General features: G+C 43.6%; 1 protein-coding gene across 1 annotated transcript in view; it reads left to right on the top strand.

The window, feature by feature from the left end:
• Positions 1–619: 619 nt before the first annotated feature.
• Positions 620–10,894, top strand: part of LOC139550594 (arf-GAP with GTPase, ANK repeat and PH domain-containing protein 3-like) — a 262,197-nt gene continuing 251,922 nt past the window's right edge. Inside the window, exon 1 of the mRNA XM_071361567.1 lies at positions 620–1,477. Coding sequence (XP_071217668.1) covers positions 1,108–1,477 — 370 coding nt within the window. The 5' untranslated portion in view covers positions 620–1,107. The remainder of the gene's footprint in view (positions 1,478–10,894) is intronic.

Genomic DNA, 10,894 nt, shown 5'->3' with positions numbered 1-10,894 from the left:
TATTTGAAGATCGGCCATGATGTATTTTGAAAGGATACTTTTCAACCTAATTGGCTGAATGGTGCTCTGTAGACTTTTTAACTGAAACACTGCAAACATCCTTTCCTTATAGAAGGAAAATAATCAGAGGAAGGGAACCCCTCAGAGAATAGTCTGAACTCAACTTATGAAAGCAGAAATTGGCTAAATGTCACATTCGGTTGTATATTGTATAGGTCAAAATAGTGTTGCTTGTTTGGTATAAAGCTGAAAAGATTTCCCTGAAGGTATTGTGACATGATGAAGGATGTTGAAGAGACACATAGATAATAGCTCCCCCCTCAATGTTGCTTTTTAGGTAAACCATAAGAGAGGAGACACACCAGAGCAACTGACCGTGTGTCTCCTATTGGGGAGGGGGTAAAAGGGAATACATCAATATAGTAGTCTACATAAAACGTATCTGAGTAATTATTTTCTCTTATCATCCAAATTATTTGGTTGCATAACTGTCAAATAGGCTAGGTTATTAAAATGATGAGCACGTTGCTTTATTCTTCCTCCACATAATCATCCAATCGAATTACTCCCTCCCCCATCTCAAGTACAATTACGTTATATGTGACGTTACAAAATGCGGAGGAGGGCGCTGGGCAGGGACCACTTGGACCAAAGAGGAATCAACGCGATTTCATTTCAACGCAGAAACAACGCATTTAGTGGGCAGTGCCGAAGCCGAGCCCATCGTATGCTTTTGACAGAGCAGCCAAAGAAAACCGTTCGATTAATTAAACCATTAAAAGGGACCGAATAGCCCAGAAAAGGAGTGTCTAGTGGTAGGCATTGCGGTTTGTGATCTCCGGAAAAGGGCAGGACACGGCCAAAGCGGAAGTGCCCAGTAGCCTATAGCTTATAACGGAAAATGAACCACATTCAAGTTTTGATAGTATGAATAAGAACCGCGTTTTGTTGCAATTGGTGACCAACTATTGATGCGTCTGTGCAATCTCGTTTCCAGACAACTAGCTAGTTCCCGCGGACTTATTTTGATCACATCGTTTTTAACTCCTAGAATAGGGGTCTATTCATTTGTTTTCCAATTGTAAAGACTTACTTGTTCAAACCAAGATGAATTTCCAATCGGGGTCGGTGTCCGGTATCGCGCAGCAGTCTCAACCAGCCATGCCCACCCCAGGCGCGGTCCCAGCGCCCGTTCCTGTACCAGTACCCCAGTCCATCCCGTCCCAGTTCGGATCAGGATCATCCGGAGGCTCCGGGCAGGGTCAGTTCGGTTCGGGGACAGTATCAGGACAGGCTTCCCAGGCCGGCCAACAAGGCAACCAGCAGTTTGTTTTGTCCAACTCGGCAGCCATCCGGGCTGAGATCCATCGGTTCGAATCGGTCCACCCGAACATTTACTCAATCTACGACCTGATCGAACGCATCGATGACATGGCCCTGCAGAACCAGATCCGAGAACATGTGATCTCTATTGAAGGTGAGTAGGAGGGATAAAAGCTAGTGTGGTTCTCAGCAATTGTCACAAGTAGGCTACTTGCAATGTAACCCCCAAGTCGGTCATCTCCTCTGATGGGCAATGGCAACATGGTCTCCATGGAGGTAGTCTACAGCTCATTGTTTGGTGACAACAATCTCACTTTCTGGGGGGCTCAGCGCAGGAACCTCCTAGGAGGAGTTTAGGAAATAACATTGCAAATGCATTCATTCATTCATCCAAGGGCTAGCCTACTGTAATCTAGGATACAAGCAGATAAATGAGTATTCCATATGCCTGAATTTTCCGAAGTCATGCAAGGTGAATAGAAAACCGTTTCTCAGTGCTCCTGTGTTGAACCACCATTTCTTTGTACATTTCTTATTTTATTGCTTCTTATATAGGCACATCATAGAATATGACCTACTAGTAGTGCTTATGACAGTAGGGCTACACAGGGAAATATACTTCACAGCTGAATAACAACAAAAACATGCATGGATTTGCTGTACATTGCAATCTGAATTCAGTAGCCTACAGATTTGCATAAAGATGCCTCACTGCAGCACACATTATTTCTCTCAAATGCTAAGCAGTATCCCATATAACCTAACAGTAAGAACACCTATTTCTTAAAAGATGCCACTCAAACTGTACTCTGCATCACCTGTGACATAGTGGTTTAGATTCTGTACATCACACTTTAAGCTCTGGCGAGACACCTAGATCTAATGCACGTTTCCACCACCGCTCTATCCATTTCCAAAGGTTTAAATTAGGCTCATTGACTTAAATCCTCATTTGGATCTAGAGATTCATTCTTACACTCATGTTTAAGGATTTAAGATAAAGAGCTGGTCTAAGTGGTGGCAAATTCTTGTGCTAACATCAAGTGTTTACCAATGTATTTTGTTACTTGCATAGGAGACTGAAAGGAAAAGTAGTCAGAGTTCAAACCACAGGGGGGTTAATAGTACCTGTAACATGAGCCATTATCTAGTGAAATGACCCACACAGGTCGTTGTCATAAGAGGAACTGTGAATAAACCTAAGATGTAGGTCTATTGTGTGACCATGTGAAAGCCAGGGGTTCACTTACACCAACAGTGAATTCTCATGTCTCAGACAGTGTAACGTTACATTTTTTAAATTTAAATAGGCAAGTCTGTTAAGAACAAATTCTTATTTACAATGACCACCAAACCAGGATGTGTGCCGCCCTATGGGACCCTCAATCACGGCCGGATGTGATACAGCCTGGATTCAAACCAGGGACTGTAGTGATGCCTCTTGCACTGAGATGCAGTGCCTTAGACCGTTGCGCCACTTGGGAGCTCTAACATAATAAATGCATTGGAGCAACACTATTATTCACAGGCATAAACTTATCAACAGAGCAGCAAGGGAACAGGTAGAATAGGTTGGGTTGTCTAACCTACACAGAAATCAATATCTGTACCATTATGCTGACTTGCTAGAATGATGCTTACTGTATATTGAGTATACAAAACATTAAGAACAGCTGCTCTTTCCATGACATAGACTGACCAGGAGAAAGCTGTGATCCCTTATTGATGTCACTTGTTAAAGCCACTTCAAGAGACAGGTTAAAGAAGGATTTTTAAGCCTCAAGACAATTGAGACATGGATTGTGTATGTGTGCCAATCAGAGGGTGAATGGGCAAGACAAAAAATGTGTCTTTGAATGGGGTATGGTGGTAGGTGATCGACGCACCGGTTTGTGTCAAGCACTGCAACGCTGTTGGGTTTTTCACGCTCAACAGTATCCTATATGTATCAAGAATGCTCCACCACCCAAAGGACATCCAGCCAAGTTGACACCACTGTGGGAAGCATTGGCTTCAACATGGGCCAGCATCCCTGTGGAACGCGTTCGACACCTTGTGTGTGTGTAACTCAATATTAGGAAGGTGTTCCTTTGTACACCCAGTGTATTTGCAGTTGTATGGGTTTGATAACTATTGAGTAGAGGTGCAGTTAACATAATTAAATATTAGATTAGGTACTCTGTGTGTTCTCACCAACTGGAACCATGTTTCCATCAGATTTAACCTCCAAGTTACACAAACTTCACTATGCCGTCTTTAAATGGCAGACAATGACCTCACTTTTTCTCAAGGCGTGTTTTAATAGATTCTGAGAAACTTCTTCTTAGTAGCAGCTCTACTCAGGCATGAGCCATTAGTGCTGAATGAGAAATGTTCCCTTGGTGTGGGTACGTGATGAGGTCTATGACCTGTGCCTCGTACCATCATAACATTCACCGTGGCTGACACAGCAGTGTTTCAGCGAATGGGGTTGATCCTGTAGTACTTGTCATGGATGTGTTAAGATAAAAGTCTCCTTTTAGGCTTTGAGGAATAGCACCGACTTGTTCTGATGAAAATTATTACATCATTTTATCAATGAATGCGTGGCTTTATGCAATGGCTGAATATGGTAACACTAGAGCCTTTTATGTTGCCCTCTTAAAAAATGCAGAGTATTTGTTTTAATGAGGATGAGCAGTTTTCTGGTTCACTGCCAGATCGGAGTGTGACACAAATTAGGAAAAAACATTTCCCCTCTAAAATCTGATCATTTTAGATTGTTCAATTATACAAAACAATTATTAGTCTGAAATGAAAGACAGTTATTTTTCTTCCCCAGGCAAGGCAAGTTATGTATTTGTTTTAGTGTACCTTATGACGAAGTCCAATGCCCCAAAACAATGAACATCTATTTGTATTTTTTTCTCCGCTCCCCATTTTTAGATGCATTAATATTTGACACACCCTGTGTTTTAGCTCTTTTCTTAATGTCCCCGTTGCAGAAAGCCTGAAGAGCTGCAACAGGAGACATTAGTGTAGTCGACTAGACTTCACCTGTACTGTAGGACTGCACGTTCCCCTTCCATCTTGCATCATTGCAGTCTCTGTTGCTAAGAAACCAATGGCTCTCATGCCTTCAGTTGAAACTACTAGAGAGAGAATAACAATTCTATGCTAACAGAAAAATGCAGCCTCTGTCGAACATATCTTCTTCTGTGTGAATCGTTAGGGACAGATCATAGGGAGTAGTGATAATACTAGGTGAGGTTTCTCTTCTCACCACTCCCTTCACAGTAATGTTTGATATGCCAAGCACCAGTTTGTCTCAGTGAGCAAATTTAATGCAATTACAAGAACTGAGACAAAGGAGCAGCAGGAGCTTGTTTTTTGTTGTGGGTGATCAATGTTTTATTGATTTTTTGAAAATACAGAATAACCAATGCTTTTCATACAAACAATGTAGTGCAGAAGACATGGTTTATAATGACAGTTTGTTTAATATAAATGTTTTACCTTGTTTGTTTACAGCTCACTGTCTGATATAACTGATTGAACATTTTCTGGTGTTGAGGAATATGACAAGCTATGAATGTGACTTTTTGAGAACCGGTGTATGCATGTACCAAGCGTGTCAAGGGGAAGAACAAAATGTCCCTTTTTATTGGAAGCATCTGTGAAAGATTCCATGCTAGGGTCCACCCTGACCACTTATGTAAGAGAAGTAAATAGATTTAGGTGGAACACTTAACATTAACCTCTCCAACCTGTGTGTGTCTTTTGGAGGGGTTAGGATCAAAGCAGAAGATGAATTTGGGTCAGTTTCTGGTTGTCATTAACTAAACATGACCAAATGGTTCCTTGTCCCTTACAGTATTACAGGAGGGCCAGAGAGATAATCATGTGCAGTAGAATCTGAATCGGATCGGTCGATCATTCAAATGTCCTCCATTTGACTTCTGGGCCTTGTTTCTTATCCAATTAAAAGAGGGAATTACTTATTCATTGTTTAATGTATCTTTAGTTAACTGATTATTCGTATTTTGCTAATATTAAGCTATAATCATTAAGCAAGATATGATATTAAATCAAATCAAAGTTTATTTGTCACGTGCGCCGAATACAGCAGTGAAATGCTTACTTTCAGGCTCTAACCAACAGTGCAAAAGGTATTAGGTGAACAATAGGTAAGTAAAGAAATAAAAGCAACAGTGAAAAATAAATAACAGTAACGAGGCTATGACAGTAGTGAGGCTATATACAGGCACCCGTTAGTCGGGCTGATTGAGGTAGTATGTACATGTAGATATGGTTAAAGTGACTATGCATATATGATAAACAGAGAGTAGCAGTAGCGTAAAAGAGGGCGTGGCGGGACACAATGCAGGAAACCCGGTTAGCCAATGTGTGGGGGTACTGGTTGGTCGGGCCAATTGAGGTAGTATGTATATGAATGTATTGTTAAAGTGACTATGCATATATGATAAACAGAGAGTAGCAGCAGCGTAAAAAGAGGGGTTTGGGGGGGGGACACACACAATGCAAATAGTCCGGGTAGCCATTTGATTACCTGTTCAGGAGTCTTATGGCTTGGGGCTAAAAACTGTTGAGAAGCCTTTTTGTCCTAGATTTGGCACTCTGGTACCGCTTGCCATGCGGTTTTAGAGAGAACAGTCAATGACTTGGGTGGCTGGGGTCTTTGACAATTTTTAGGGCCTTCCTCTGACACTGCCTGGTGTAGAGGTCCTGGATGGCAGGCAGCTTAGCCCCAGTGATGTACTGGGCCGTACGCACTACCCTCTAGTGCCTTGCGGTTGGAGGCCGAGCAATTGCCGTACCAGGCAGTGATGCAACCAGTCCGGATGCTCTCGACGTTGCAGCTGTAGAACCTTTTGAGGATCTCAGGACCCATGCCAAATCTTTACATTTTCCAGAGTGGGAATAGGCTTTGTCGTGCCCTCTTCACGACTGTCTTGGTGTGTTTGGACCATTCTAGTTTGTTGGTGATGTGGACACCAAGGAACTTGAAGCTCTCAACCTGCTCCACTACAGCCCTGTCGATGAGAATGGGTGCGTGCTCGGTCCTCTTTTTCCTGTAGTCCACAATCATCTCCTTAGTCTTGGTTATGTTGAGGGATAGGTTGTTATTCTGGCATCACCCGGCCAGGTCTCTGACCTTTTCCCTATAGGCTGTCTCGTCGTTGATGGTGATCAGGCCTACCACTGTTGTCTACAAACTTAATGATGGTGTTGGAGTTGTGCCTGGCCATGCAGTCGTGGGTGAACAGGGAGTACAGGAGGGGACTGAGCACGCACCCCTGAGGGGCCCCCGTGTTGAGGATCAACGTGGCAGATGTGTTGCTGCCTACCCTCACCACCTGGGGGCGGCCCGTCAGGAAGTCTAGGATCCAGCTGCAGAGGGAGGTGTTTAGTCCCAGGATCCTTAGCTTATTGATGAGCTTTGAGGGTACTATGGTGTTGAATGCTGAGCTGTAGTCAATGAATAGCATTCTCACGTAGCTGTTCCTTTTGTCCAGGTGGGAAAGGCAGTGTGGAGTGCAATAGAGATTGCATCATCTGTGGATCTGTTTGGGTGGTATGCAAATTGGAGTGGGTCTAGGATTTCTGGGATAATGGTGTTGATGTGAGCCATTACCAGCCTTTCAAAGCACTTCATGGCTACGGACGTGAGTGCTACAGGTCTGTAGTCATTTAGGCAGGTTGCCTTTGTGTTCTTGGGCACAGGGACTATGGTGGTCTGCTTGAAACATGTTGGTATTACAGACTCAATCAGGAACATGTTGAAAATGTCAGTGAAGACACCTGCCAGTTGGTCAGCACATGCCCGGAGCACACGTCCTGGTAATCCGTCTGGCTCTGCAGCCTTGTGTATGTTGACCTGTTTAAAGATCTTACTCACGTCGGCTACGGAGAGCGTGATCACACAGTCGTCCGGAACAGCTGATGCTCTCATGCATACCTCAGTGTTGCTTGCCTGGAAAGCGGGCATAGAAGTGATTTAGCTTATCTGGTAGGCTCGTGTCACTGGGCAGCTCGCGGCTGTGCTTCCCTTTTGTAGTCTGTAATAGTTTGCAAGCCCTGCCACATAAGACGAGCGTCAGAGCCAGTGTAATACGATTAAATCTTAGCCCTGTGCTGACGCTTTGCCTATTTGATGGTTCGTCGGAGGGCATAGCAGGATTTCTTATAAGCTTCTGGGTTAGAGTCCCGCATCTTGAAAGCGGCAGCTCTACCCATGGCTTCTGGTTGGGGTATGTACGTACAGTCACTGTGGGGACGACGTCCTCGATACACTTATTGGTAAAGCCAGTGGTGTACTCCTCAATGCCATCGGAAGAATCTCGGAACATGTTGTCTGTGCTAGCAAAACAGTCCTGTAGTTTAGCATCTGCTTCATCTGACCACTTTTTTATAGCCCGAGTCACTGGTTCTTCCTGCATTAATTTTTGCTTGTAAGCAGGAATCAGGAGGATAGAATTGTGGTCGGATTTACCAAATGGAGGGCGAGGGAGAGCTTTGTACGCATCTCTGTGTGGAGTACAGGTGATCTAGAATTTTTTTCCCCTCTGGTTGCACATTTAACATGTTGGTAGAACTGATTTCAGTTTCCCTGCATTAAAGTCTCCGGCCACTAGGAGCGCCGCCTCTGGGTGAGCGGTTTCCTGTTTCCTGTTTCCTTATTTCCTTATACAGCTGACTGAGTGCTGTCTTAGTGTCAGGATCCGTCTGTGGTGGTAAATAAACAGCCACGAAAAGTATAGCTGAAAACTCTCTTGGCAAATAGTGTTGTCTGCATTTTATCACACAATACTCTACTTCAGGCGAGCAAAATCTAGAGACTACCTTAGATTTCGTGCACTAGCTGTTGTTTACAAATATGCTGCTCCACTACAGCCCTGTCGATGTTCTATCTTGCCGGTGCAGCGTATATCCCGCTAGCTGAATATCCATGTCATCATTCAGCCACGATTCCGTGAAACACAAGATATTACAGTTTTTGATGTACTTTTGGTAGGATATTCGTGATCGTACCTCGTCGAATTTATTGTCCAATGATTGCATGTTGGTGATATTACATCCCCTCTGGGTAATCTATTTGTTTTAAAGAGCGGGGAGACTGACCATTCAGATTAAATACATCATCTCAGATGTGACTGAGATTTTTATAGGTCAAAGGCTGCGAAGAGAGGCTTGTTATTTTTTTAAACAGTAATGTCATTCACACCGCATAGCCTCAATGGAATTACCGGTAGGCCGGATTTGAATGAGGGCACGCCTGTTTTAGGAAGAAAACACTTTTGGGTTAGCTGTGAAAAGTGTAAAAGTAAAATCTAGATCAGTGTGATACAGAAGCAGCTCCTCCGATTATTTCTGTGTTATATTTAGCCAGTCATTCCAATGAGGACCGGGGTAGTGTTCCATTAACAAGACTCCTTGCCTTGGGAATATGGCTTGTTTCATTTGGTGATGAAGGCTGTTGTAATTGTTACCCTCATTTATGTTTTTACATTAAACCTTTACAGTTCAGTATGGAAACGATTTGACTGTCAGTCTTGAGTTAACCTAACCCAGCTTTCTTCTATAGAATCTCAGATTTTCAATGTTTTAGTATGAGGTGTCTTAAGATAGCGTAGTTGTACAGTAATAAACACAACTGACGTCTGTGAGTGTTGTAATAAACTGCTGTTTATATAATCTTAACATCTGTTCATCATTTGTTTGATTATTACTATTCATGTACCTCTTTGCGTGTTGTTTCAAACTCCCGTTGGCTTCAAGGGACTCACCCAGACACTAACCAATGTCAAGGACAGGCCGGTGGCCTTACCTCCTGAACCCACAGCTGCCCCAGGTAGTGATGCAATATTGTGATCTCGAGCATGGGCTAACAAGGCTGCACTCACTTCAGTATTGAGTCCAGCACAATGTCACATTGTGTACAGAAAATGCTAGAAGAGACAACACGGAGGAGACGGAGAAAGCGAGAGAGCAGGCAGCAGGAGAGAGCAGGCAGCGGGAGAGAGCAGGCAGCGGGAGAGAGCAGGCAGCGGGAGAGAGCAGGCAGCGGGAGAGAGCAGGCAGCGGGAGAGAGCAGGCAGCGGGAGAGAGCAGGCAGCGGGAGAGAGCAGGCAGCGGGAGAGAGCAGGCAGCGGGAGAGAGAAGACAGCGGGAGAGAGCGGAAGACACAGGGGAGCCCAACCTGCTGCCAGAGTGTGGCACATAACATAAGCTGTCCTCTGGCACAAGCAGCCTAAACACTATGCTTCTCTCCTTTAGTCAATTACCACAGTGAACGTAACCTCTCTAGAGGCCCATAAGAACGTAGTGAAGACGTTGCGTCTCTCCTTTTTGCTGATTTTTCCTCTACCCTTGAAATGAGAATGAAATGACTAACTGATGTCATATTCAGTGATGGCGATTATTTATGTGGGGTTATGGCAAGTGCTGTTTGCATTCCCAATGCTCTCACAGTGTTGACACACTGCCCATCAGACTAATAATTAAACAGTAAGGCATGCTCCTGTGGATTTGGTTTCTCCTCTGGTAGTATGGACAAAGTGGTCTGTGTGCCCCAATTAAGGCACCTGTTTCTCATTTTCACTTACTTTGCACTTGCAAATAACCTTCAGTCATCCACAAAAAAAACTGTTTTAGGCCCACACTGTTGAGCGGAAATTGAAGTTAGAGTGTTTTCTGCACAGGAGCTCTGCTAGGTGGTGGATCGATATTATGGAGGCTAGTATAAGATGTGTGGGAGTAGTGAATAGTTTTTTTTCTGGATACTGGTGGGATATAACGTCCACAGGTATTGATCAGTATGGAGCATCCTTGGCAAAGCCAAGGCACTGCTGCTACTAGTGTATAAAGAAAACCAGTCCAGTATATTTCAGTTTGTAATCACAGAATCAGTCATTTTACAAGGGAGTAGAGTGAACGAGTCAGTCAGCCCCACCACCTGCGTCTCTTATGAAATGTTTTAATGTGGAATGTTGTGTTTATAGAGTAGCTGGGAGACTGTTTGCTGGCTCTAAATCTGTACCAAAGTGAAGCTTGGCGTATAAACACATCTGCCTGCCACACTAGGACAACCTGAAATAAGCCTGCAGCTTGTTGGATTTCTCATGTATTCAACCTCTGAGAGGAGCACAAACTGGAACAAAATACCGCCATCTTTAGATCACTGGAAGTACAATGTGTCTCTGACTGTTGAAATTTTCGCTTTTGTTTCTCTGACATTTGACTATTTATTTTGACACCAACGGTTTTGAATTTGAAATGTTATTTTGTAAATGGACACATTTTCTTTCTCATTTTAAGGAAGAGGAAAACAAAACCCACAATGCACCTCATTACTATAGGGTTGACTGGAAGATGGTAGTTATATGCTCTAAAGAATGTGACTGCAAAGCTTCCTTTTTCTTCAAAGAGATGTAGAGTGCCACATCCCCAGTCTTTCATTCATGTGAACCAACAAAGATTGGAGTGAACACCTGTAAGGTGTATGAAGCCCTCATGCCTGTCACCCTTGTGGGGATTGGCTCATTCTACAAAGTGTTCTCTACTGTTGCTT

Source organism: Salvelinus alpinus, chromosome 23, assembly GCF_045679555.1.
Source record: "Salvelinus alpinus chromosome 23, SLU_Salpinus.1, whole genome shotgun sequence".
In the NCBI taxonomy this organism is placed as follows: Eukaryota; Metazoa; Chordata; class Actinopteri; order Salmoniformes; family Salmonidae; genus Salvelinus; species Salvelinus alpinus.
This window is presented reverse-complemented; position numbering and strand designations above follow the sequence as displayed.